The sequence below is a fragment of the Puntigrus tetrazona genome, chromosome 4 (genome assembly GCF_018831695.1).
Source record: "Puntigrus tetrazona isolate hp1 chromosome 4, ASM1883169v1, whole genome shotgun sequence".
In the NCBI taxonomy this organism is placed as follows: domain Eukaryota; kingdom Metazoa; phylum Chordata; class Actinopteri; order Cypriniformes; family Cyprinidae; genus Puntigrus; species Puntigrus tetrazona.
The window spans coordinates 4,161,888-4,188,741 of record NC_056702.1 but is presented as its reverse complement, the minus strand read 5'-3'; the positions used below and the strand labels follow the sequence as shown (position 1 = coordinate 4,188,741).

The window sequence follows — 26,854 nt, the reverse complement described above, 5'->3', positions numbered from 1 at the left end:
CAAAGCGCGACACCATAGTGTTGCGCGAATAATTGTATCCCCTGTTTTAACCACTTAAACATTGTTTGCTTTAAAGACCATAGAAAAGGTGTATTGAATTTATTTTCTGTACATGAATAGCCTTGAGTGTCTTTAAATGTCACTCCTCCAGTATCACTGGTTATAGATATTTGTCTAAAACATATAGAGTTGTATTATTTTTGTTTTCCATAATTTGTTAAAACAAACTCTAAAGTCTTTATCCATCTGTGTTGCCCCTGCAGAGTAAGAGAGGTGTTGTACGGAAGCAGAGCTCTGGAGCGTGAGGACAGACACTGACTGTAATGATGGACACGTGCTGAAGGACGGGTGAGGCTTGTTTTGTGTCGTGTTGTGTAGTTGATGCGTAGGTTGCCATCATTTTCTTTGTGGGGTCACTCCTCTAGAAAGCAAATGATGGTAACCTAAGCGGGCGGAAAGGGACGGCGGCTCAAATTTTTTATACAGGCAAATTTCAATTTTTGAAATCAAGAAGCATAACCCCTGCTGGACATGGTGCCGGGGCTCGGGGGGGACCCGAGCCATCCCCGTCCCTTCATTCACACAGCACACGCACTCCATGCGCGCCATTCACACGTAACGCGGAGATCCGGCTGGGATTGAACCAGCGACCTCTGAACCCGTGAGGCAGTGCTCTGACCAGTGAGCCACAGATCTCTTGTCGCTGGTCGCGCTGGAACTTGTATGTCACTGTTTGTGTGATATAATACTAGTCTAGTTAAAGCTTTAGCCCCCCCTGTCACAGACAGCCTCAGCGAGATCGAACCGGCAACCTCCGAACCGTGAGGCAGTGCCCTTACCAGTGAGCCACAGACCTCTTGGCGTGAGATGTGCTGGAACTTCTATGTCACCGTTTGTGTGATGGTACAATAAGCTAGTTAAAGCTTTGGCTCTCCTGAATCGTCTACTCAAGGAGCTCCGGCTGGGATCGAACCAACGAGCTCTGAACCGTGAGGCAGCGCTCTTACCTGTGAGCCACAGATCTCTTGGCTCAAGGTGTGCTCTATGCGTGTGCGTGTGTGTAGACCCACCCCTCTGAGCATTTTAGCATGTTATCTGTTCACGTAGCTGCAATATCACAAGTGATTTCTTTGATTTATCAGGACAGGCAACAGCTATGGGTGCTTTTGAAACATTGCTTCATTTCAAACACAGACAAGCCCACAAAAAGAGATAGCGGTTAATAAACAGAAGTGCATGCATCCCGCGGAAGAACATTCTAACTGAGAACATTTCTTATGTCTTACAGGACTCATTTTCAATGATGCCAACCTTCCTTTTTCGAGTTCAGACTCAAGTACATTAAAGTGGATCTGTTTTGTCTTTTGCGAAAGGAGGAAGACAAGCATCAAGCGATTTCCAGTGGATGCCATGACCTCCTCCAGGACAGCTGAAAGCAGCACATCATGCACAAGCTGTGGAATCGTCTGAATCCTTTCTGTCGCAGAGCAGTGGGACTTTCTACTGCAGTTCTCTTTGAGACCACAGGAGGATGCTGCGACCTCCGCGTCCCAGTGATGGGACAGTGGCACATTAACTCTAGACTGAGAAATCAATCTCAATCTGCTGAGGTTGTGTACGCATGCTCTTTTTTTTTTTGGATGAGGGATTATTTGAACGCGTAAATCTTTTGAATTTGCTTACCAGCAGTCTAAATTCTGTTGTACTACAGGCATGAGTAAGTGTCCAACGTGCAAAGTTTCAAATAACTGCCCTGCTCAAAGCACAAATAAATGGAAAAAAAAAGTATGAAGGTTGTGAGCTCTGTTTGTTTATTATGCATGATATGTCTTTTGGGGCTGCAGTCTTTGACACACGCGCAATTATGCAAAGCACCCTAAAGTACATGCACCTGAAAATTATTTTCTGTTGAGCAAAATGGTAAAAAAGAGATGAATGAAGCAACTCTGCGTTCAGTTTTCACTCTTGAAAAAAGCTGTGCACACCGAATTTTAAAACTACAAAACCGCATGAATTGAAACCAGAAATTTGAAGGAGACCCGTGAAAAGAAAGTTCAGAGTGCATGGTTTTAGAAATGTGTAAAAACTGTCTGTCAAAACCCTTACTGCACACATCAGTACATTAATTGGGACTCAGCTAGTAGTTCTAACCTTTCTTTATATGACAGCGGTCCTTACATTGCTTGCTTTCTTCTTTTTGCCCTCGAACTTCTTACTTGGAGAAAAACAAAACAAAAAAACACCCAACTTTGGAAATATGAACCTCTGTCCTCTGGCCGACCAACTCGGCTTTGCGTTTCGCGTAACGGGCCACAAGAGGGAGCCGGTGATTCGTCACAAGCCTTTCTTCACACTTAACAAATACGGAACTTGAGTACTTGAATATTTATTCATGCACGTGTTACTTGGGAATATAGCCAGTAAATTAATCTGAAACAACGTTGAGTCTGATGAGGCTGTGACACGACAGCCGGTAGTAAAGTGAACTGCATTTTTCATCCGCTCCACAAGGCGGCAGAGGCGCCTTCAGAGACTTCAAACCCCGACTGATCAGAAGAAGTAGAAACCTGGGAAGAAAACACGGCAGTTCGCGTCGATGTGAGTTACCTAAACCCCACAGAAACACAAGCACTACACGCGCGTCACACAACAAACGTTAGTCGAAACGTGATATTTTGAGGTTATCAGGCAGTCGGTCGATCGTTCAGTCGGCCACAAACACGTTAATAGTGTCGAAATAAATGCAATTATGAAATTCTACATCGAATGCATCGTTGTCGCCGTGTTCACATTTAACGTAAACGATCAACCTCTACTTGGCAGGCGGAGAACATTTGCAACTGTACACGTGTAAAGTGATTGAAAGAACAACACGGTACCGTGTTTTGTGATCAAGTGATGGAGGGTGTGTTTACGTGCTGTCAAACAGTGTGATTGATTAACGAGTCGGACCAATGGGAGTGGGTGACGGCGCCGCCTCTCCTTCCGGATTGGCCGATTTTTTGAAAGGGCGGGGAACATTATTAAGCCCAATGATTTGAATCGTTTTGTGAATAATTTGATTCAGAACAGGATTTCGAATCGGATCACTTTTGGGGATTCGAATCATTTGATTCAGAACAGGATTTCGAATCGGATCACGTATTGGGATTCGAATCATTTGATTCAGAACAGGATTTAAAAGGGCGTTTTGTGAATCATTTGATTCAAAGCGCGACACCATAGTGTTGCGCGAATAATTGTATCCCCTGTTTTAACCACTTAAACATTGTTTGCTTTAAAGACCATAGAAAAGGTGTATTGAATTTATTTTCTGTACATGAATAGCCTTGAGTGTCTTTAAATGTCACTCCTCCAGTATCACTGGTTATAGATATTTGTCTAAAACATATAGAGTTGTATTATTTTTGTTTTCCATAATTTGTTAAAACAAACTCTAAAGTCTTTATCCATCTGTGTTGCCCCTGCAGAGTAAGAGAGGTGTTGTAATGGAAGCAGAGCTCTGGAGCGTGAGGACAGACACTGACTGTAATGATGGACACGTGCTGAAGGACGGGTGAGGCTTGTTTTGTGTCGTGTTGTGTAGTTGATGCGTAGGTTGCCATCATTTTCTTTGTGGGGGGGGGTCACTCCTCTAGAAAGCAAATGATGGTAACCTAAGCGGGCGGGGAAGGGACGGCGGCTCAAATTTTTTATACAGGCAAATTTCAATTTTTGAAATCAAGAAGCATAACCCCTGCTGGACATGGTGCCGGGGCTCGGGGGGGACCCGAGCCATCCCCATCCCTTCATTCACACAGCACACGCACTCCATGCGCGCCATTCACACGTAACGCGGAGATCCGGCTGGGATTGAACCAGCGACCTCTGAACCCGTGAGGCAGTGCTCTGACCAGTGAGCCACAGATCTCTTGTCGCTGGTCGCGCTGGAACTTGTATGTCACTGTTTGTGTGATATAATACTAGTCTAGTTAAAGCTTTAGCCCCCCCTGTCACAGACAGCCTCAGCGAGATCGAACCGCAACCTCCGAACCGTGAGGCAGTGCCCTTACCAGTGAGCCACAGACCTCTTGGCGTGAGATGTGCTGGAACTTCTATGTCACCGTTTGTGTGATGGTACAATAAGCTAGTTAAAGCTTTGGCTCTCCTGAATCGTCTACTCAAGGAGCTCCGGCTGGGATCGAACCAACGAGCTCTGAACCGTGAGGCAGCGCTCTTACCTGTGAGCCACAGATCTCTTGGCTCAAGGTGTGCTCTATGCGTGTGCGTGTGTGTAGACCCACCCCTCTGAGCATTTTAGCATGTTATCTGTTCACGTAGCTGCAATATCACAAGTGATTTCTTTGATTTATCAGGACAGGCAACAGCTATGGGTGCTTTTGAAACATTGCTTCATTTCAAACACAGACAAGCCCACAAAAAGAGATAGCGGTTAATAAACAGAAGTGCATGCATCCCGCGGAAGAACATTCTAACTGAGAACATTTCTTATGTCTTACAGGACTCATTTTCAATGATGCCAACCTTCCTTTTTCGAGTTCAGACTCAAGTACATTAAAGTGGATCTGTTTTGTCTTTTGCGAAAGGAGGAAGACAAGCATCAAGCGATTTCCAGTGGATGCCATGACCTCCTCCAGGACAGCTGAAAGCAGCACATCATGCACAAGCTGTGGAATCGTCTGAATCCTTTCTGTCGCAGAGCAGTGGGACTTTCTACTGCAGTTCTCTTTGAGACCACAGGAGGATGCTGCGACCTCCGCGTCCCAGTGATGGGACAGTGGCACATTAACTCTAGACTGAGAAATCAATCTCAATCTGCTGAGGTTGTGTACGCATGCTCTTTTTTTTTTTTTTTTTTGATGAGGGATTATTTGAACGCGTAAATCTTTTGAATTTGCTTACCAGCAGTCTAAATTCTGTTGTACTACAGGCATGAGTAAGTGTCCAACGTGCAAAGTTTCAAATAACTGCCCTGCTCAAAGCACAAATAAATGGAAAAAAAGTACTGAAGGTTGTGAGCTCTGTTTGTTTATTATGCATGATATGTCTTTTGGGGCTGCAGTCTTTGACACACGCGCAATTATGCAAAGCACCCTAAAGTACATGCACCTGAAAATTATTTTCTGTTGAGCAAAATGGTAAAAAAGAGATGAATGAAGCAACTCTGCGTTCAGTTTTCACTCTTGAAAAAAGCTGTGCACACCGAATTTTAAAAACTACAAAACCGCATGAATTGAAACCAGAAATTTGAAGGAGACCCCGTGAAAAGAAAGTTCAGAGTGCATGGTTTTAGAAATGTGTAAAACTGTCTGTCAAAACCCTTACTGCACACATCAGTACATTAATTGGGACTCAGCTAGTAGTTCTAACCTTTCTTTATATGACAGCGGTCCTTACATTGCTTGCTTTCTTCTTTTTGCCCTCGAACTTCTTACTTGGAGAAAAAAACAAAACAAAAAAACACCCAACTTTGGAAATATGAACCTCTGTCCTCTGGCCGACCAACTCGGCTTTGCGTTTTCGCGTAACGGGCCACAAGAGGGAGCCGGTGATTCGTCACAAGCCTTTCTTCACACTTAACAAATACGGAACTTGAGTACTTGAATATTTATTCATGCACGTGTTACTTGGGAATATAGCCAGTAAATTAATCTGAAACAACGTTGAGTCTGATGAGGCTGTGACACGACAGCCGGTAGTAAAGTGAACTGCATTTTTCATCCGCTCCACAAGGCGGCAGAGGCGCCTTCAGAGACTTCGAACCCCCGACTGATCAGAAGAAGTAGAAACCTGGGAAGAAAACACGGCAGTTCGCGTCGATGTGAGTTACCTAAACCCCACAGAAACACAAGCACTACACGCGTTCACACAACAAACGTTAGTCGAAACGTGATATTTTGAGGTTATCAGGCAGTCGGTCGATCGTTCAGTCGGCCACAAACACGTTAATAGTGTCGAAATAAATGCAATTATGAAATTCTACATCGAATGCATCGTTGTCGCCGTGTTCACATTTAACGTAAACGATCAACCTCTACTTGGCAGGCGGAGAACATTTGCAACTGTACACGTGTAAAGTGATTTAAAGAACAACACGGTACCGTGTTTTGTGATCAAGTGATGGAGGGTGTGTTTACGTGCTGTCAAACAGTGTGATTGATTAACGAGTCGGACCAATGGGAGTGGGTGACGGCGCCGCCTCTCCTTCCGGATTGGCCGATTTTTTGAAAGGGCGGGGAACATTATTAAGCCCAATGATTTGAATCGTTTTGTGAATCATTTGATTCAGAACAGGATTTCGAATCGGATCACTTTTGGGGATTCGAATCATTTGATTCAGAACAGGATTTCGAATCGGATCACGTATTGGGATTCGAATCATTTGATTCAGAACAGGATTTAAAAGGGGCGTTTTGTGAATCATTTGATTCAAAGCGCGACACCATAGTGTTGCGCGAATAATTGTATCCCCTGTTTTAACCACTTAAACATTGTTTGCTTTAAAGACCATAGAAAAGGTGTATTGAATTTATTTTCTGTACATGAATAGCCTTGAGTGTCTTTAAATGTCACTCCTCCAGTATCACTGGTTATAGATATTTGTCTAAAAACATATAGAGTTGTATTATTTTTGTTTTCCATAATTTGTTAAAACAAACTCTAAAGTCTTTATCCATCTGTGTTGCCCCTGCAGAGTAAGAGAGGTGTTGTACGGAAGCAGAGCTCTGGAGCGTGAGGACAGACACTGACTGTAATGATGGACACGTGCTGAAGGACGGGTGAGGCTTGTTTTGTGTCGTGTTGTGTAGTTGATGCGTAGGTTGCCATCATTTTCTTTGTGGGGGTCACTCCTCTAGAAAGCAAATGATGGTAACCTAAGCGGGCGGGGAAGGGACGGCGGCTCAAATTTTTTATACAGGCAAATTTCAATTTTTGAAATCAAGAAGCATAACCCCTGCTGGACATGGTGCCGGGGCTCGGGGGGGACCCGAGCCATCCCCGTCCCTTCATTCACACAGCACACGCACTCCATGCGCGCCATTCACACGTAACGCGGAGATCCGGCTGGGATTGAACCAGCGACCTCTGAACCCGTGAGGCAGTGCTCTGACCAGTGAGCCACAGATCTCTTGTCGCTGGTCGCGCTGGAACTTGTATGTCACTGTTTGTGTGATATAATACTAGTCTAGTTAAAGCTTTAGCCCCCCCTGTCACAGACAGCCTCAGCGAGATCGAACCGGCAACCTTTGAACCGTGAGGCAGTGCCCTTACCAGTGAGCCACAGACCTTTTGGCATGAGATGTGCTGGAACTTCTATGTCACCGTTTGTGTGATGGTACAATAAGCTAGTTAAAGCTTTGGCTCTCCTGAATCGTCTACTCAAGGAGCTCCGGCTGGGATCGAACCAACGAGCTCTGAACCGTGAGGCAGCGCTCTTACCTGTGAGCCACAGATCTCCTGGTGTGAGGTGTGCTGGAACTTATATTTTACATTTGTACACGATGTTACTGAAAGAGCAGTCAAAGCTCTGATTCTCTCTATATGATTGTGTGAGGTAGGACTCGAACCCATGCCTCAGTCATAGCTTTATTAACTAACCACTATCCCACATGACATTCTTGAAACAGCTTGTGTTTGTGGCACTTTGTTAGAAATAATGGCATCAGTATGATGCAAACAACAGCGGGATTTGAACTCATGAGCAATTTCTTTTTTTTGTTTTTGTTTTTCATTTTTATGTTATCATTTTGTTTCACTTGCAAAGCTTTAAGCTGACAGCGTAGCTCGTTAAATTGTGTGTAGTGTACTCAACTAATTTTCTTACCAATTTATGTTGCATCAATTTTAAACAAACGTTTTTGAACTTGCATAACAAATTCCATGGTCATTTCTCTTTCTCTACATCTTATTTCATGCATATTTTACATTTTAGTGTAGTGACCAGACCACTAACCCATGTCTTAATATATGGTTTTGACTGATGTCAGGTCAGTTTAATGACAGACACTTGTGTGTATTATGGATAAATGGTGATTGTTAGTTAATTGGAAATAGTGCAGAAGCAACAGGGATGACTGGAAGCTTGATAATTAGCAGAGCTGATTTAATAATCAGTATTAATGATTCATCAGTCAGTATTTCTTTCAATCGTTATACCTCATGGAGGAGGTTTTGAGCAGCATGTAAGTAACACGAGCAAATGGCAGGGTTTTTTTATTTGGACAATTACGAATAAATAAAATGTAATATTGTTATGAAATTATTATGGTAATTATTCAATCTAGTTAAAGACAAGCACCATCTAGTGGTCACACAGACCTGGTCAAACGTGAACAAACTAATATCCCTTGCGTTTCAGCAGAAGTTGTATAAAACCATTTCACGTTTAACGACTTTGTACTAAAAATAAAGCAATACAACAAATGCATATCTTGTATATGTATTTGTTCATTACATAAAATACAAACTACAACAGTTGATAACCAAAATTGTAAGGTTTTTAACAAATCAAATAACACAGTGTTCAGTAATTTTGAAATATGAGCAAAAAAGCAAAATTTACAATGACTGCTGCATGTCTTCAATCAAGTGCTCTTATTCAAGATTGCATTTCTAATAATTTAAATACAAAATAAACTTTTTTTCTAATTAGGAATGTACCATTGGTGTATCATGTACAAATATAAAAGCATTATGCATTACATTGCCATGGCTTATTTCAAAATTGGCATATAGTTAAGCTGTGTACAGCATTTAGGGTGCAAAATGTGTGCATGGGCATCCCAGAGTGCTACTGATCGCTAGCATATTTGCATCTGTAATATGTTTAGTCCGCTGACATGGCTCCCAAAGGCAGACTGGCCCTGCCCACACAAATGGGGCTTGTAGGAAAATGAATTCTCCTGATTGAAGAACTCGAATGGAGTTATGTGGGGTTCCAAAGCACCCACATAATGATGAACATTCCGCTGATTGCGACGGCTCCCGTGGAAACAGCATTATAAGGCATTGCTCTGTTTATCACGTCCAACATCATGGAAATACAAGTTGGCACAGATACACAGCAGAACGATGGAACAGAGCATGTAGTAGATCAAGTTGCGAAACTTGGGCTCCAGATCTCCTTGCCTATACCAGTATATCTGCGAGAGAAAGCCACGGATGTGATTTCATTGCATGCGAGACCATTTATTTCACTGCGGCACCGTTTGAACAATTAAGCATAATGCCTTTTAGATCATATTGAAAGTTCTTACTCACCAGAACCAACACTGAACCGCAGACTAGCATGATACAGATGGCAAAGAATATATTCAATGGCTTGGGAGGAAGAGATGGGAAGACGAATGAGCTAATGATGGTCACCTGAAAGAAATTTCAGGGTTAATAATCACAATTTGATTGACCGATATGTACAGAGATCTTTATGGTAAAACTCACCAGAACGAGTAAAGACGCGAGTCCACCGATCACTAGATTGATGATTCTATCCTGAAAGACGAAATAAAAAAATATAGCTGTGTAGTTGACAGAAAATAGCTGCACTTAAAATAGCTTGATCTGTGGGTATTTCTATCCTAATTAATTTTTTCACTGAAGAAAGCAAATATGGATAGAGTCTAGATAAAGTATTAAGTTAAAATGCCTTGAATACCTTTTATTTTTTTACAAACAAGCATCTTTTCACTTAACAAGACATTCATTGATGGACTGGTGGTATTTGAATTATTTGTGAATTACTGTGATTTAAAAAAAAAATCTGATAGTTTAGACTCTGACGGCACCCATTCGCTCCAGGATCCAAATATCCAAAGATTTCTCCAGATCTGTTCTGATGAAGTAACAAACTCGTCTACACATTGGATGGATTGAGGCTGAGTACTTTTTTAGTGAACTACTGTATTCCTTTAATCTAAAAATGAACTCTTTTTTTTTTTTTTTTTAAATGTAGTAATCCTCCTGCATAATCCACAATGTGACATTTACCAAGCAAAACTTCACGGTCCTAACTTAACAGGTGCATTACCCTGGCCGACGTCTCCCCGAACAGAGGCCTGTTGTCCATGCCGCTGGTGCCATAGGTGCGTGTAGTGAAGTCATCCATGGCCAGAGCAATACACACACCCTTTTCTGATATCTTCTACCAGCAGCTCCCCCTTTGGAGCGGAGGACAGCAGTGCATGTCCGCTGCTCTCTAGGTTGGTTTTGCTCCTCACAGCAAGAGATTTAGAAGCAGAACATAGTCACGGTCGGGTTACCTAGAGATTTAAATTATGAAAACATTCACTCAAAAATTCATGGCATGTCAAAGTGTGTGATATGAACTAACAAATGCAAGATGATCGGTCACAAACTTTGCTCCTTTTCCCATGAATCCAAAGATTTTTTTTTTTTTTTTTTTTTTTACAATGGTGCTTCAGAGTAACACAACAAGCTTGCCTTTCTAATAATCAGCCCAAGGGTCTGGAGTTGATTCAGGCAGACTGGATCATGAAAGCATATGAACAGCCTTAAAAATGTGTGATCGGTCATGTGAGAGCTTGATCTTGACGTCAGCGCAGAAGGAAAGAAGGCTATGCTCGGGTTTATAAGGTTTTTGGATTACGCAGAGCCCTGCTAGTGATGATTTAACCATATAGTCACATACAAACATAACATTTTTACATTTTGTCACAATGGGTCACTAGAAAAGACATCCTTAAAGAGACAGTTTGCCTAAAAATGCAACATCTGTCACCATTTACTCCTTACATTACTGTTATTAGTTTTTTGTTTTGAAGTAAAATAAGTTTGGAACAAAACCGAATAATAATAATAAGCGGTTTTGGATTAAGTATTCCTTTAGATGGTCTTTAAACTATATACATGTCTTTGTTTACTTGTTTTTATACTTCTTTCATTTCCTACTGTACAGCTAAGACTGTATCTGTATGTGTATGTGCATTAATATAACCAATGGGAAAAAAACTATATACATAAAATTATGTACACGACCTGCAGCACATTACCTCTCAAACCGATGCAAATCTTCATTATGATAGTGTCAAAAAATTCCGGATGCAGCTCGTGTGAAAAGTTATCCAAGTATGGAAGACGATGATGATCTCCAGACTATTTTCAGCTCTGTAACCAAATAAAACAAATGGACCATTAGTGTCTAATGTCACTTGCATTCATTTCCTAGTATTGATTGTTCTAGTCCAGATTCTTCTCAAAAAGGTGGCCTGTCTAAATTTGCATGGTGGTAACAAAACAATCATACATCTCTATCAGATAACCACATTCATCTAAACATCTTATCAGTACAGCAAACGACTTTATTGCTTTGACTGTAATGTATCAGTGCAGGTGCATTATCTGGTTTTTGTTTATATATGCATTTACATACTGATCAATAAAAATCATCCACTAAACTGTTTTTCCTTTTGATCTTACAGCGCGTGACAGCTAAGCGCATTGCTTTCAGTCAGAAAAAAGTACATATGATCACAAACTGTTTGTTGTTGTAAGATTAATATAAATAAGTCATGAAAAAGCTAGCGTTAACGAGCTAATGTGAAAGAAAACAAATCATCTGACCGCCACAGATGAAATTAGAGTATAATAAAATGCTAAACTTGTTGAACTTACCCCTATTTGAGAAACAGTGGGATTTATTGATCACACGGGGGTGTTTTCCGATCGGAGCATTATCCGCATGACTTCAAAAGATCAGTTGTGACGACTCGCTACATGAAAGCGGAAGTGACGTCTTCTTAAAGGGCCATGCGGTCCGTTTGTTTATTTAGTGAAGGCACAAACCTTAAATTTGGTCAACAAAACAACTGAATCTAAATAAAAAACAATTTGAAAGAAAATGTATTGCAAATAATAGCACGTCAATGTCAAACACATCAAAAATAATCATCCTTAATAATAAAATGGGACAGGATTTTCATTGGATTTTGATGATGAATACTTAACTTATTTCCCAAAATGAATATTGTCCTATTGTGTTTTTTTGTTTCACTGCTATTTAATTGTCTCAACCCAAAGTTCTTGTATTATTTTGTTATGCTAGATTCATACAGTCTCTCATTTCCAATGGTGTGCTGCATAGCAAAAAAAGAACAAACCACACACACACACAATTCTTATTTAAATAATTTCTTTTAATTAAAAATTGTACCAAGACTTAGACACAATGAACCAACTCTGATCATGCACTTTTGTAAAGCCACACAATGTATTACAAAACTTAAAAATAGAAAATGACATAAGTGCTGGCTAGGTCGAAGAGCTGTCAGTACGCGTACACCTTCACTTTATGGACCTCTCGATCTTCACACTCCCTCTTTCTGTTATAGTAGTAAAAGGTGTTATCCCGACGCTGAAGCTTCTTCACAAACCCAGTGTCCGGCCAACGGTCAATCTGAAAAGACAGCACAAGCATATTCAATAGAAAAACATTGAAATTATAAACTGTAAGCTGTAATTAGGTATTAACCGGGAAAGCAGAAACACTGTAAATAATAAAAATATGGCATAAAGCACAAAGTTTACATATTTTTTTAATAGTGGGGGCAGGACACTAGGTTATTTATGTAAGGATTGCAAAATAAAGTAAACTAGTATTTTATACCCCAAAATACCCAATCTATATATATATATATATATATATATATATATATATATATATATATATATATATATATACACACACACAAGGAAAATATAAAATATATTGCATGCCATTCTGAATTTTTAAATACTGTTTAAGCTTTATATAATGTAATAATTTCTAATATTGTAGTAATAGAACAAAAATGATCATAAGTGGATACCTCAACTTGTTTGATTTGTCTGTACTCCATCTCATCTCTGTATCCAGCTTGTTGAAATCTGTAGAGGTTCTCAATCTCTCCTGTCCAGTGCTTTGCTCGGCTCATGGACTTCGGCTTGGCGTTGTTATCCAGTAAAACTGAGCAGGACATCATTTCTGCGTGTGATAAACACATCTCAATATTCTCATTTGGTATGAATACAATTTCACTACAAATTAGTACAAAATAAACTCATATCAATTCCTCGCATACGACAATAATACAGCATGCACGAAAAAAATAAGTTACGTTAACGCTCATCTATATTTACCAACTTTGACAGCTGGGAATCGAGTCAAATTCACTCAGAGCACGTCTTGCACTCTGATAATAAATGACAACGCGCTCATAATGTTTTTAATACTTACATCGACGTGTGTGACAGACGACTGAATTGTCAACATGAACAATCTCGCGCATCATTTGTTTCCTAGCAACATCGCTTTAAAAAAAAGCTTGAGGGTGGAATGGCCAAACGAAAGCACACGCGGAGTTACGCTGTTTGGTCGGCCAATAAATATTATACAGGGAACTTGTTTAGTAGAAACAAACTAGTTTTATTTACCACACTTTGTTAGCATTTTTTCCTCAGTGTTAGATTTAGGATATACCTACTAGGGTGACGTTTTGCAGTTTTTTTCAGGATTGTTCACAGTCCAGTAGATGTCGCTGTACTATTCACGCTATCATATTACAGATGTTTACTTCCGAATCACGTGGTTTCGTGCCAAAGCGATGCCAGGAGGAGGACAGACAGATGCAGGGGTGCTGCTTCTCGCCCAGATAGCGTTAGGGCAGTGATGCCTTGAGCTCTCAGCTGCTTTTTGAGTGTTTTATCGGCTCAAACTCAGTGAAATTAAGTTAGCATGAGCTCGTTTGCTGGTCGCATGAAGGAGTATCCCACCATCTCCCTGGACCGGTTTGACCGGGAGAATCTGCACGCCAGAGCTTATTTTCTCTCTCACTGCCATAAAGGTGCCTGTATAATGGTTATTGGATCTATGAAGTTTATGTTGTGCTTGTTTTGTTTTACGTTATCTGTTGCTTATATCTAATAGATCACATGAAAGGTTTGAAAGGACCTTTACTGAAGAGAAAACTGAAGTTCAGGTGAGTGTAGTATATATTTCAACACGTCATATATGAAACATCACTTTATAATTAAACATTTATTATTTGTTTAAAAACGTTTACGTAAAAAAAAAAACTCTAGTTTCATGTACTATTATTTATAAACTACTGTTTTTATATGCTTTATTTTGCCCCAGAATTAAATTACTTTATATTGCACTTTTTTTTTAATTTATAAGTGGCCTATTTAATATTTGGCCAGTATTTTTTTTAAATATGTGTTTGTGTATTCTATTTTTATTCTATTCTAAGAATTTAGTAGCAGTTAAATGCGTTATTTAACAAATCAACTCTTTTTTAATAGATTTGTTAATAAATGTTCGATTTTAAAAAACACAAAAATGCGTACACAAAATCTGACTTCATTGTCTCCATTAGTTTAACAGTTAAGCTGTACTGTTCATTTGTCACAAAGGAGCTCCTCCTTAATAACCCCAAATATGCATTCTGGGAAGATCATATTGTAAGTACCGATCTCAGCTATGAAATTACTCTATAAATGGTTTTGTTAACCGTTAACTGAGAATCTTTGCATACTAGGTCCCCCTGGAACTAGACAGTCCAACTCACATATCTCTGATAGATGAAATGTCTGGAGAGGTGAGTGTATTCTTTAGTTGGTTGTTTAGAGTGTTTTTGAGTTGATCTGAAGTTGTATTTGTTTTTCTCTTCAGTCAGAGGATGTGGTCGTTACTCTGCTTCCAGCGGGACACTGTCCAGGATCAGTCATGTAAGCCACCTCAGCAAAATAAGAGCATGAACATGCATTAAGCACATAAATAGAGCGAGTGTTTTTTATATTGACTTTAAACACAGGTTTCTGTTTGAGGGTGCTCAGGGAACAGTGCTCTACACGGGGGACTTCAGACTGGCTGTCGGAGACGCAGCTCGCATGGAGTACTTGCACTCTGGAAACAGGTATTTAGATATCACGGATTAAAATAAGTATAGCACATTTTATATAACAGTAGCATGCAAATGTTTGTGTTGCAGGGTGAAAGACATTCGGAGTGTGTATATCGACACCACATTCTTCGATCCCAAATATCATCAGATCCCCAGCAGAGTAAGAGTTTACTCACCTGTATTATATCATACAGGCTTGAACTTGTTCGTAAGGTCCATTCATAACTTTTTTCTGTTTTAGGAGGCTTGTTTGGCAGGGATAAAGCAGCTGGTCCATGACTGGATCTGTCAGAGTCCGTACCATGTTGTTTGGTTAAACTGTAAGGCAGCGTATGGTTACGAATACCTCTTCACCAATCTGGGACAAGAGTTCAACACACAAGTCAGATTTCTTTTCCTTTTTTTAGTATTTTTCTTTCCAGATTGTTTTAAACGTTAACACTGTGTTTTCTTCTATTATAGATACACGTGAAAAGCTTGGATATGTTCAAGAAAATGCCTGAAATTCTGTGTCACGTGACCACCGACCGCGCAACACAGATTCACGCTTGTAGGCACCCCAAGGTAACGCTCAACCTTTGCATAATGAAACCATCGTATATGTCCCAGACGGGGTTCACAGTGCTGGTTTTCACAGGATGAGGAGTTCTTCAGGGCAAACCGGTTACCGTGTGGCTCCACGGCTCCAGATGGCGTTCCTCTAAGCATAATCAGCATCAAACCCTCAACCATATGGTTTGGAGAACGGACCAGAAAGACTTCTGTCATTGTCAGGTGAGTCACAAAGCATTAATATAAAAATCCCAGATAATTATTTTCATTTAATGGGTGATATCAATTGTTTTTTTTAATCTTATTTCACATAGTAAAAAAAAGGTGAAAAGTACAGTATTAAAGTACAGTGTTCAATCTAATCTTTAAAATTTAGGTAATGGTACAGGAAATCTGAAAGTAAAAATACAATAAAATTTGCATGTGACTACTTGTATATATAAAAATTATATATATATATATATATATATATATATATAAATATAAATAAACAAACGTGTGTGTGGGAGTGAGTCGGACCACAAAATCAATCATAAGTGTGTTTTTTTTAATTGATTTGTATGTCATCTGAAAGTTGAATAAATAAGGTTAGGACAATATTTGGCTGAGATTGAAACTATTGAAAATCTGGAATCTGAGGGTGCAAAAAAATATTTTGATATTTATGAAAGGAAATTTATTAAATGTCTTCCTGGAACGTGATCTTTACTTACTATTCTAATGATTTTAGCATAAAAGAATATATTGTTGGCTATTGCTACAAATATATCTGTGCTATTTATGACTGGTTTTGTGGTTTTTATTAAAATTATTTATTCAGTGTCTTTCTTTTCAGGATGGGAAGTAGTTCGTACAGAGCATGCTTTTCTTTTCATTCCTCTTATTTGGAGGTGAGAGAAATCCCACCGTGAAGGATATTCTTCAAGTGACACACCTTTCACAGTTTGCGTCTTGTAATCCTGTGTCTATTTCCCGTGACTAGGTTAAGAACTTTCTCTCCTACATCTGTCCTGTCAACATCTATCCTAACGTCATTCCATTGGGAAAGACACTGGAGGACGTCACGGATCTGTAAGGACAAACCTTTTTTGGAAATGTGTTGGCATAAGACTTTAAATAATTACTATAATTTTTTTTTTGTTGCCCAAATTCAGGTTGAAGCCATTGTGTAGAAAACAGTCTGGAAGAGAGGAGATTGTTTACAAACCTCTAGGGGCCCTCAAAAGAACCAGAAAGAGGTGCACATCAGAAGGTACGAGTAGCTTTCATTATTAGGATAAATTCTACTTTGCTTTTAAACGTATGCTGTATAACTTTCCTTTAAGACTTTAGCGGTGATGAAGACCTGTTTGAGGAGGTTTCCACAGCTCCAAGGCGGCGAAAAATGACACTGACTGATCTGACCAAGGTTGACGTTATCGAACAGCCTCACAGCCCTAAAAAAGATTCTCATGATACGAACCAAAAGTTTTCCTTCATAGAACCCTGTCTTGCCTCACACTCCTCCAATTACATGGACTGCACTGAGTCAAATGACGACGACGACGACGATGATGACAATGACGATACCGAGCAACCTCCTATACCTCACCCATCTGATGCTGCTCCACCTCGCACAGAAATACCATCCTCAAAACTCACTCAATCAGACCCATCCCAGTCCAAAACAGCTCTGCCTTGCTGGCAAAAGTTCTTCAAGGTGGAACCAGTGTTGACGGATGAGAGCGAACTGGATAACAGTCAGAACAGCCACAAAACTCAAACGCTCTCCACCGAAAACACAGCGTCCCAGTCACCCGAGCTGTTTCAGGATGGAGAGGAGGATGACAGCAGCTCCATTCACTTGACTTCATCACAGTCCACTCATATATCAGACGCAGAGATGGAGAGCCTCAGTCAAGTGGACACCGTTCTTGTCCAAGTGGATGAAAGTAAGGCCGGTACTAGTGGGACCAATGGTGAGGCGGTGTCAGATGTGACTGACAGCTGTAACGTCAAACCCAAGAAGGAAGAAGACATGGAGCCCAAATCAGACTCGCAGGTATCATCGGATTTTGAGCTTCCACCAACACCAGGGTCCAAAGTCCCACAAGCAGAAGACCTGAAGGAACTGTACAGGAAACTGGCAGCAGGGGAGGAATTGGTCACAAAACAGATTTTTTGATTTCATGTTTGAATATTAATTTTTGGTTTGTTGTGCGACAGCTTACCTCATGAAGATTTGGATCTTTATAAGTGCTCAAAAATTCAGACTTAATAAACTTAAAGCTCTCAAGCAAATCCATAATGTTTTAAATATTGGTGAATTAAAACTAAAGAGCTGTTTATTTAATTGACATAAAATGTAAATATTAACGTTGATTTATTTTAGTTGCAAAGGCAACATGTAAAATTTTCGTTTAGTTGAAGAACTAAAAATAATTTAGCTTTATTTTATTTCCGTTTTGGTTATGTAGTAAAAAAGAAAAACTGATTAAAATATTGAATGTTTATTTACTGTACATACACACCGTGTCTAAATACACCTGTAAAAAAAAGGTTTGACGATATGTAAAAACATTTGCCAGCAGCAAGTATCTGTATTGACCATAAACTCAAGGTTTATTGTGTACTGTGATCTTTATTGTGTACTAGTTAAAGTTGACAAATATGGAGAACAGCTTTTAAAAAAAAAAAAAGAAAAACTTGTTTGCACCTGCTAGATGTGACTGCACCAGATTAGCATATCCTCAAGTCATCTGCACCTGCTTCTCTTCAGTCTATACAACATATGAAAGTCTCTCTTCAGTTTGATAAGGTTGTTCATGTTTCAGATGGTATCAGTTGTTTTGCTTGTCACATTAATTTCACTAATGTAATGCAAGTACATGGTAATAACAACTACAGTAATCCTGCTGGTCACAGACAGCAGGCTTGAAAAATAGTACAAGATGACTTCTGTTAAAAAAATAAAACAAGACAAAACACCCACTCATGACAAAGAACTACTTGTTTCCTCTTTTTGACATGAATGGGTTATTGTATGGCAGAAGTTGTATAATAATTCTAGAACAATATGAGGGTAAGAGAATAACAGCTTTCTGGGTGAGCTATTCCTTTAACTGAACAAGAACTTGAACTTGTTTGTTTCAGTTAAGGTCTAGAGGAATTTAGAGCAGTGGGATGCAGGTGTTTAGGTTACTGTATGGATTTATGTTGACAGAGTGATTTAAGGTTAAGATGCTGCAGCAGCCATTTCTATGGTAATGGCCTCAGATCTGCCGCTGCCCTGCTCTGTGCAAGTCACATGCAGTGAACCATCCCTAAAAAAAAAAAAAAAAAAAAAAAAAAGACACATCAGAAAGAGTTCAAACAAGGATATGAGCTTTATGACAGAGTTGAATGTGGCTGATATTTAGTGGTATATACTAAATTTATGGTATATGCACTGTGTAATTACACAAACAAAATAACAGCAAAAAACTGCTACAACAAAATAATAGTCAATGTTTGATGTTTAAGAAACAGTAAGTTTTAACTTAAGTTTTTGTAACGTTAAAGCCTCATGTCTGCATTTATTTGATTAAAATTATTGTGGATCGCGATTAATTGCATACAACATTTATGTTTTTGTCTGCATGTGTGCATGTTCACAGTTTATATTTTGAAATGTATTTACACATGATTTATATTATAAATAACTTTACGAAATATATGCATGCGCATATATATGCACACGCACTATATAAAGCACACATTATGTAAACAAAAACTTAATTATTTGACAGCAGTTTTAAAAATACAAAGAAAACTGTAATAATATGAAATATCACAATTTAAAATATTTTTTTTTATATATTTTAAAATGTAATTTATTCCAGTGATGAATGTGATCCTATGATCATTACTCCAGCCTTCAGTATCACATGAGCTTTCAGAAATCATTCAGACATCCTGATTTGCTTCAAGAACCCTTTTCAATTAAATTTTTTTTTGTCGAAAATGTAATGTTTTTTAATAAATAAATAAAACAATTATTTTTAATAAAACAGTATTTTTCTTAATCTTTTGAAACACTATAAAATGTTTTACTCTCACTTTCGATCAATATAATGTTTTCTAAATATATGTATTCATTTATTTGTTTACCTCTTCATTGTCAGCACTGTGACAACATCATGTAGCTCCTCTTTAGGTTCCAAGTCTCTAAGTACGATCTAGAAAACAAAGATTCACATTTAAAATTTAATAACTTTAAGGAATCAATCAAAATGCACAATGCAAGCCGAATATCTCATTTCATTTTAGGTTTGCTCTGAAATGTCCGTTAAAAGTGTGCCAACCTGTGCAATTGGTCGCTGTGCCTGGTACAGCTCCAGACTCACTGAAGACAGACTGCCAGGACCCTGCAGCGTGTGCTGGCGGCGGGCAGGGAGAGGTGTGCCAGATGGAAACAAAACCGTGAAAACCTCCATTCCGGAGTCATCCACTTCCTGTAAGACCAAGACGCAAACTACTTATCAATGGTGTTCTAAAATGGCATAAAATGAAGCTCTATTGATGGTTTGAAGCTCCGCACCTTAACGGTGATGTCGCTGGCACAGCAGTCCACAGTGATGGAATCTTCTCCAAGTGCCAGGCTGTCTTTTCCCACCAGGATGCCCGCCTGCATGGCAGCACCGACCGGAATAACCTCATCCGGGGGGATGGAGTTCAGCAGCTCCACGTCTGGGAACAAATCCCTGATCATCTGCTGCAACTTGGGGATACGAGCTGATCCTCCACATAAAACCACCTTAGACAAGAAAGGCCTAGTTTAAGGTTTTGGAATGACATAATTGCTATAATTTTTGCACCCTCAGCTTCCAGATTTTCTAAATAGTTGTATCTCGGCCAAATATTGTCCAATCCTAACAAACCATACACCTCATTTATTAATTTTTCAGATCATGTATAAATCTTAATTTCCAAAAATTTACAGTTATGCTTGGTTTTGTGGTACAGGGTCACAAATAATCTACTATTTGCCCTAATAATCTACCTTAAAATTAAGGTGCTTAAAAAGGTTCTTCACAGAAATGCCATAGAAGAACCATTTTCGACTATAAAAAGAATCATTCAGTCAAACAGTTTAAAAAAAAAACAGCAACATCTCTTTCTATCTCTTTTTATAATCTGAAGAACCTTCTTTTACCACAAAGAACCTTTGTGAAAATTCTTCAGATAATAAAGGTTCTTTATAGAACCATTCAGATAAAAAAAAGCTTCTTCTGTGGCATTGTGAAGCACCTTCAGTTTTAAGAGTATATTAAACACCTCTAAAAGGCTCAGTAATAATCACAAAGATTTTAGTATGCATGGATTTAGCATGCAATTGAGATGCACATCTACAGCTCCCTCTAATGATCACACATTTGTATTAAAAAGATGTTTTACCTTGTTGATGTCAGAGGTGGGCAGGTTTACTTGCTCAAGAAGACTTTTAATTGGCTGAATGCTCTTATTAAAAAGACTGGAGCATATTAGCTCAAAACGGGCTCTAGGACAGAAGCATATGAGACATGACATGAACAAAAGGATCAGCTTTCTTTATGATACTAATTTTGAACTTAATCTCACCGTGACACATTGCACTCAAAATCCATGCCATCGTAGAGCGAGTCCACAAAGCAGTTTGCACTGCCCAGGGTGGAAAGAGTGTGTTTGGCCACATCAGCGCTATTCATGAGCTTTATCATCGCCCTGGGGTTACCCGTCACATCCTGTTTAAAGGTTCTGGAGACACATGACAAACACACAATAGGATTTAAAACATACATGTAGCGGTGGGAAATATGAACAAAATCTGGAGTCAGTTAGACTATTTTTTTTTTTTTTGTTAGAAATTAATACTTTTATTCAACAAGGATGCATTTAATTGATTAAAGGTGGTAGTAAAGACATAATATAATTTCTCAATTTCTGTTACATTTACGTTTCACAGAAATGGATAAAAATAAGAAATATTTCCAGAGCAGCATATTAAAATGATTTCTGAAGAATTACATGACACTGAAGACTAAAGTAGTGAAGCTGAAAATTTTGTTTTACCCTCACAGAAATAAACTACATTTTAAGAAATATCTAATTGTAATAATATATTTCAAAATATTAAATGTTTTAACTGCAAAAGAAAAAAAACATTCTGAACGGCAGTGTGTTATATATATAGCATTATATAGCCATTTAGGTTCAATATACATTGGTGCATTATTCTTACAATAGTATATTACATATAGTAAAAAAAGTATATTTTCTGATAATATAGTATAATAAATTGCAAACAATTCAACATAAATAAATAATATATGTAAATGAAAAGACAATATTTATCAGTGATTGTTTTTTTTTTTCTTCCCCAAAACACAAGTTGCTTTGTATTATAAAAACAAAATACTTTAATTGCTAAAAGTTGTGAAGTTGCTTGGCAACTGCAAACAACCTACAGTTCACAGTGTCCCTTCCATTCCAAGTCAAAGCACACGCTTCAAAGTTAAATGTGAGATATCTACTGACTTTTTGAACTCTGCGGCGAGGTGCTGTGCGAGCTCATGTGTGAAGCTCTCTCCTCCAGTCCTGTGATCCGTCTGTGTGGCGAGGACTCGGTACATTCCGCTGTTCACCTCCAGGACGGTGACGCTGAGCGACGTGCCCCCGAGTTTGTACACCAGCACATGACTGTGAAGGAAAACAGAAATGAGAATGAGGCTTTTAATCTAAAATAAACCATTCATCAAAAAAAAAAAAAGAAAAAATATATAATCAAAAGCTACCTTTTTCCTAGCGGTGAGTCCTGTCCGACTCCATAAGCTAGAAGAGCAGCAGAAGGTTCGTGGATCAGCCTCAGCACATTGAACCCGGCACTTTCCGCTGCCTGCCTACAACACAGCACTGACTCTTATAGAACATCATTTAAATGAATTTGCATTCATCTCAAAATCTACAATGTTTTTTTGTTTTTTTTTAAAGACAGTACCTGAGTGCATTCTTCTGCATCTCTCCGAATTCAAAAGGCACTGTTATGACAGTGTCTTTCACATCCGAACCCAAGGCTGACTGGGCCGTCTCTGCAGGAAACATAAAACAATTATGACTGGTTCATGTTAAACATAATACGAAAAGTAATGAAGGGTTAAGACAGTACCTTTCATTTTATGGAAGATCAATTTAGCTACATCTTCAGGTGACACATACTTGGTTGTTTCCCCTGTGTCGATTTCATATCTGGGCAGGTCATTCTTATTGACAACCTAGGAAAGAAATAGGGAATTATATACCTTTTAAAGGAGCAGGAGGCTTAGTTTTAACAGTTGCTGCATTTTAAAAAGAACAGCATGTACTTACAACACATTTGCTTTCTTCTTTGTGTGCCTGAGCATCTGGGTCATCGTAGCTGTCAAACACGTAAGTGCAATGAATTTTATATTGTGCTTAATATTTATATAAATGCATTATTTTTAAGCTATTGCTAATTCGACTGGAATATATTATTAACTTTATGCAGCGATTTATATACAGAACAGTGGACTGTATAACTGTGTAAATAAAAATATTAAAATATTCTCAGTATAGTCTAAGAAGACAACATGAAAAACCTACTGTCTGCCCAGGATCTGCTTCACTTTGACAACTGTATTGGTGGCATTTCGTATTCTGCCCTGCTTAGCAGCGATTCCCACTATCTAAAAACCAAATTAATTAAATAAAACCATCATATACAACCATATATGACCAGACCGGTCTGCTGGCAGGATTTAGAAGTGTTTGGGCATGAGCTCATCCATCTCAACCCAATTCCCAGCATTATTATATTATGTCATATTATAAAATTACGGAGCAATAGCAAATCTACACATCAAAACAATGCATGCAACACAGCTATTAGGAAAAATTAAGCACACTATGCAATAAAGAGACAGCACAATATACAGAATACAGTCACAGCTTACATACTATTCACTATTTTACTACTACAAACCGTATCTCTAATGTATTTATTTTTCGCTTGATTCTTTTCCTTACATATTCTAAAGGCTCCTTCTGTTTTTGGAGCTGATGAGAGAGCTAAATTATTATTATTGCCTGCAATCTTATTCTCTAGATGTCCATCATGAGACAATTACCTGTTCAGTGTCTCTGTATGCGACCACAGCTGGAGTGACTCTGTCCCCTGCATCATTCGCCACAACATCTGCTCGCCCATCCTATGTGAAAACAGTTAACTTAGTCTTATTATACGCTGTTTTTCATCTGCTATGGTTTGTATGTCACATAAATATTTACTTAGCGACACAAACAAAACCTATTAGATATCCTATTTTGTTGCCGACATATCTGCTTTGAATAAAGAATATAAAATGATTTATACTCATTAATAATTCACCTTGAATACGGCAACACAGGCACATGTGTATCCAAAGTGCACCCCGATGGCAGCCATGCTTCCGAAGAATTCTACCGGAAGCCGGTACTAATATGCAAACGAGAAGGATGGACTTCTAAGAGCTGTCAAATGACGGACGGCTTTTTTAGCCAATCAGAGCGCCACTGCTCTGACGTCGCCTGGAACGTCAAGAGAGCAGCGCCTGATTTAGAAACAGCTCCAAAGCAGCGCCGGTGGGTGTTGCGTACTGGGTATTGAAGTTGACTTAAAAGTGCGCACAAGCGCCTTTTAACCTCACAGAGTCATGTCTTTAACCAGCTCCTTTGCCACCCCGTTGCTTTTATGTGTTGTTTTATTCTCAGTTACTGATGCAGAAGAATGCGAAGGTGAGGTTGGTCAGCTTGGCTTGCAATGCGCATGAGCCCCTGGGTTTAAAAATAGTCACCTGGGTTATTTTGCACAAGTGCATGAGTGTTTTCACATATAAGATATTCACTGTATGAAGTTAGTATTGAAGAGGTGAGTCCTGGTTTTGGATTGCAAACAGATAACACTATTGTAATACTAAATAGCGCATGGCTTGTGCGTAATAATACAATAATAATACAATCAATGTGTGACTAGAAAACTTCGTTTATGTTAAGCATAATCATTACTAACAGGGTTTTATCAGACTTTATTAAACAATTTGAAGACATATTTAAGATTGATAATATGTAGAGATTAAAGTAAATATAACACAAGATGCCAATATCGTCTCTTAAATTAAAATGTCTTGTATTAGCACCACTTCATAGAAAATAAATCCAATTTATCGCCATTAGTTTTATTTTACAATACATGATATAGTTTGAAAACAGTGGGACAAAGTGTTTTGGGTTTTTTTGTCTTATTGTATTGTTTTCCAGTGCAAATTCTTTGCAAAATGACTGTTGTTTTATGATAAATTGATCAATTGCATGCAATACAATTCCCATAGCTTACACCTTTTTAAATATCCTTAAATCAAGACACATTTTCTTGAGATGCAAATTGAACATAAAAAGTTTTGTTTTCTGAGAAACTGAACAAAATTTAATTTATGAGTAAATCAAGAACAAATACGCTGAGCAAAATCAACCTAATTCATTGGTAAAACAATTTTCTTTCTCCACTCACAGATGTTTATGTTTTAAACATAAACTCACTTAAGTTTCTCAGAAAACAAACGTTTCTTAGTCAATTCGCATCTAAAGTAAACATATCTTAATTTTAAGAATGTTAAATGTTTGTATTAGAAAAACAAAAACCAAAATAATGAGGAAGATGCCATGATTGCATGAATTCAAGACTTTCTAATTAAGACTTAAGACACTTTTAAGATCCACAGAAACTCTGTTATATAACTAATATCGTATGAATTCGGCCCTCCAGTACGAACCTCTGTTTATTTATGTGTGTGTCTGTTTTTCCAGTGTGTGTGGGGTTTTTGGGGCGGCTTTATAACTCACTGGTGCTCAGACACACAGAATTGTCCCCAGAGCTGGTGGAGGAGGGTCTGATCAGAGCCTGCGCTGAGACTACTGGGAAAGAGAATCGACTTGTAAGAACATAAAAACAGGCACAGTTTGGTTCTTATTCTTCTTTGGTTGCTGGCCCATCTTTGAACATATAGAGATTATATGAGATATACTGAATAGTAATTGTAATTTTCTCCCCTTTCACCCCAGTGTTATTACCTGGGAGCCTCCAATGATGCTGCAGCCAAAGTGACAGGTGAGGTGAGCCGCCCCCTCAGTGCACATGTTCCTGTCCACAAAATATGCCAGAGACTTCAGCGCAGGGACGGCCAGATCTGCGAGCTCAGATACAGTAGGGTGTATTCACGTATAAGAGTCCTGAAGCTCTTCTATCTGTAGTCTCAAAGGTTTTAAAATGGGCTTTCTGGTTTTTCTGGCACAGACAGTCATGTTCTCGACTGGAGCAGGGATGCTTTGTCTAAAATGCGAGTGTTGGAGCTGAAGAGAGTCTTGGCCTCGTGGGGGGAGGAGTGCAGAGCCTGTCTGGAGAAGAGTGAATTTATCGATCTCATCCAGGAGGTGGCCCCCAAACACAGCTCAGCGCAGCACAGAACACACTCAGAAGAGTTCTGAGGGCCTCCTTGTGCTGCTCCGTGCTGGGGAGACAGAGCTCAGATGAAAGGGCCTCCTCATGCAGCTTCATGCTGGGGACACACTGCAGTCATAATAGGAGGGGCTGCACGTGCAGCTGCGCTCAGGGACACTTTTGATATTGCTCTGAGACACCTAACTTATAATGCTTTTCATAATCTTAGTTACGAGCAGCCATGTGCAATATGTGCGCATTTCCCCAGTGTCTCATTCTCCTGTACCACTGTAAGCATTTTCTCCCGCACACTCAGAATAAATCATTAAGCTTTATTAGTTTCAGTGATTAAAAGGTTGCTTGCAGAGATGCTGGTTGTTTTTTTTGCCCAACCATTTCAAGTTGGAGCTTGAGTGTCATGCTCTAAGTGTAATTATTTTGCACCAGTAACAAAAGTGAGGCCTGTTTTAGGACCATTAATTTTTTTTTGCTCTGCCGTCATGATATTATGCACATTGCCTTTTTAACTCTCATTAGCATAATGCAATCTAACAGAAACAAATCCCATTACTGAAATGCACAATATATATTTAAATTGTACATTATGTCAGCTTTTGCTGTACTTCTTTTAATTTATGCTGATTAATACTGTATTAAATCGGAAAATAATTATATTACAGTGAGAATCTAATGACAATCATTAAGAATAATGAGAAACAAAGAAAAACTTGAACAGTAGAGAGACAACGGAGGGTACAAATATGCTTGATTTAGGTGAAAATTAGGCTTCAAAGAATTTTTTATTACTCGACATCAAATCAACATCAGCTCTTCCAGCTTGACAAAATCTTTTAAGTACAAATATTCAATTTATTATGAAGAGAAATCTGGAAAAGTCAGAACATTTAACTGCCAT

General features: G+C 38.8%; 5 protein-coding genes and 1 long non-coding RNA gene across 8 annotated transcripts; 3 read left to right on the top strand and 3 right to left on the bottom strand.

The window, feature by feature from the left end:
• The first annotated feature begins 13 nt into the window (after positions 1-13).
• Positions 14-1,775, top strand: LOC122342390. Its single transcript, XR_006250551.1, has 3 exons — positions 14-88; positions 264-348; positions 1,374-1,775. It is a non-coding gene; the product is annotated as an uncharacterized LOC122342390 (long non-coding RNA).
• Positions 1,776-8,424: 6,649 nt separating this feature from the next.
• On the bottom strand, positions 8,425-11,744 carry tmem243b (transmembrane protein 243, mitochondrial b). Its single transcript, XM_043236162.1, has 6 exons — positions 11,632-11,744; positions 11,010-11,124; positions 10,028-10,259; positions 9,442-9,492; positions 9,262-9,366; positions 8,425-9,143 (listed from the first exon to the last, which is right to left on the bottom strand). Exons 3-6 carry the CDS (start codon positions 10,103-10,105, stop codon positions 9,000-9,002), a joined length of 378 nt encoding a protein of 125 aa, XP_043092097.1. The 5' UTR covers positions 10,106-10,259; positions 11,010-11,124; positions 11,632-11,744; the 3' UTR covers positions 8,425-8,999.
• Positions 11,745-12,131: 387 nt separating this feature from the next.
• On the bottom strand, positions 12,132-13,317 carry meig1 (meiosis/spermiogenesis associated 1). The gene is made up of 3 exons (XM_043237764.1): positions 13,232-13,317; positions 12,825-12,979; positions 12,132-12,412 (listed from the first exon to the last, which is right to left on the bottom strand). The coding sequence occupies exons 2-3, from the start codon at positions 12,975-12,977 to the stop codon at positions 12,284-12,286; spliced, it is 282 nt and encodes a 93-aa protein (XP_043093699.1). The 5' UTR covers positions 12,978-12,979; positions 13,232-13,317; the 3' UTR covers positions 12,132-12,283.
• Positions 13,318-13,549: 232 nt separating this feature from the next.
• Positions 13,550-18,061, top strand: dclre1c (DNA cross-link repair 1C, PSO2 homolog (S. cerevisiae)). Of its 2 annotated transcripts, none has more exons than XM_043237739.1 (14): positions 13,550-13,838; positions 13,922-13,973; positions 14,373-14,457; positions 14,535-14,594; positions 14,669-14,724; positions 14,811-14,912; positions 14,988-15,060; positions 15,142-15,282; positions 15,363-15,464; positions 15,538-15,674; positions 16,288-16,342; positions 16,435-16,523; positions 16,607-16,704; positions 16,778-18,061. In XM_043237739.1, the coding sequence occupies exons 1-14, from the start codon at positions 13,730-13,732 to the stop codon at positions 17,614-17,616; spliced, it is 1,998 nt and encodes a 665-aa protein (XP_043093674.1). In that variant the 5' UTR covers positions 13,550-13,729; the 3' UTR covers positions 17,617-18,061. The 2 variants fall into 2 exon arrangements, with proteins under 2 accessions (XP_043093674.1, XP_043093675.1); XM_043237740.1 differs by having other exon boundaries at positions 13,749-13,838; positions 14,410-14,457.
• hspa14 (heat shock protein 14) lies at positions 18,053-24,005 on the bottom strand. The gene is made up of 14 exons (XM_043237745.1): positions 23,854-24,005; positions 23,594-23,674; positions 23,070-23,152; positions 22,815-22,863; positions 22,615-22,720; positions 22,447-22,537; positions 22,244-22,348; positions 21,987-22,148; positions 21,051-21,206; positions 20,868-20,970; positions 20,011-20,226; positions 19,775-19,924; positions 19,581-19,648; positions 18,053-18,754 (listed from the first exon to the last, which is right to left on the bottom strand). Exons 1-14 carry the CDS (start codon positions 23,908-23,910, stop codon positions 18,667-18,669), a joined length of 1,515 nt encoding a protein of 504 aa, XP_043093680.1. The 5' UTR covers positions 23,911-24,005; the 3' UTR covers positions 18,053-18,666.
• Positions 24,006-26,303, top strand: cdnf (cerebral dopamine neurotrophic factor). 2 transcript variants are annotated; one of them, XM_043237761.1, is made up of 4 exons: positions 24,006-24,239; positions 25,308-25,435; positions 25,563-25,608; positions 25,795-26,303. In XM_043237761.1, the coding sequence occupies exons 1-4, from the start codon at positions 24,158-24,160 to the stop codon at positions 25,983-25,985; spliced, it is 447 nt and encodes a 148-aa protein (XP_043093696.1). In that variant the 5' UTR covers positions 24,006-24,157; the 3' UTR covers positions 25,986-26,303. The 2 variants fall into 2 exon arrangements, with proteins under 2 accessions (XP_043093696.1, XP_043093695.1); XM_043237760.1 differs by having other exon boundaries at positions 25,563-25,704.
• Positions 26,304-26,854: the final 551 nt, after the last annotated feature.

What these genes read in the sequence shown, in the direction of transcription:
- tmem243b (XM_043236162.1), bottom strand. Translation starts at nt 10,105, where the DNA reads ATGGATGACTTCACTACACGCACCTATGGCACCAGCGGCATGGACAAC. An exon ending in TCGGGGAGACGTCGGCCAGG is followed by an intron (nt 9,493 to 10,027) that starts GTAATGCACCTG and finishes TTCGTCTTTCAG; the next exon opens with GATAGAATCATCAATCTAGT. An exon ending in TCGCGTCTTTACTCGTTCTG is followed by an intron (nt 9,367 to 9,441) that starts GTGAGTTTTACC and finishes AATTTCTTTCAG; the next exon opens with GTGACCATCATTAGCTCATT.
- meig1 (XM_043237764.1), bottom strand. Translation starts at nt 12,977, where the DNA reads ATGATGTCCTGCTCAGTTTTACTGGATAACAACGCCAAGCCGAAGTCC. An exon ending in GACAAATCAAACAAGTTGAG is followed by an intron (nt 12,413 to 12,824) that starts GTATCCACTTAT and finishes CTGTCTTTTCAG; the next exon opens with ATTGACCGTTGGCCGGACAC.
- dclre1c (XM_043237739.1), top strand. Translation starts at nt 13,730, where the DNA reads ATGAGCTCGTTTGCTGGTCGCATGAAGGAGTATCCCACCATCTCCCTG. An exon ending in TCTCTCTCACTGCCATAAAG is followed by an intron (nt 13,839 to 13,921) that starts GTGCCTGTATAA and finishes TATATCTAATAG; the next exon opens with ATCACATGAAAGGTTTGAAA. An exon ending in CACTGTCCAGGATCAGTCAT is followed by an intron (nt 14,725 to 14,810) that starts GTAAGCCACCTC and finishes CTTTAAACACAG; the next exon opens with GTTTCTGTTTGAGGGTGCTC.
- hspa14 (XM_043237745.1), bottom strand. Translation starts at nt 23,910, where the DNA reads ATGGCTGCCATCGGGGTGCACTTTGGATACACATGTGCCTGTGTTGCC. An exon ending in CCTGTGTTGCCGTATTCAAG is followed by an intron (nt 23,675 to 23,853) that starts GTGAATTATTAA and finishes GTTTTCACATAG; the next exon opens with GATGGGCGAGCAGATGTTGT. An exon ending in GATCTTCCATAAAATGAAAG is followed by an intron (nt 22,538 to 22,614) that starts GTACTGTCTTAA and finishes TGTTTCCTGCAG; the next exon opens with AGACGGCCCAGTCAGCCTTG.
- cdnf (XM_043237760.1), top strand. Translation starts at nt 24,158, where the DNA reads ATGTCTTTAACCAGCTCCTTTGCCACCCCGTTGCTTTTATGTGTTGTT. An exon ending in TGATGCAGAAGAATGCGAAG is followed by an intron (nt 24,240 to 25,307) that starts GTGAGGTTGGTC and finishes CTGTTTTTCCAG; the next exon opens with TGTGTGTGGGGTTTTTGGGG. An exon ending in GATCTGCGAGCTCAGATACA is followed by an intron (nt 25,705 to 25,794) that starts GTAGGGTGTATT and finishes TTTCTGGCACAG; the next exon opens with ACAGTCATGTTCTCGACTGG.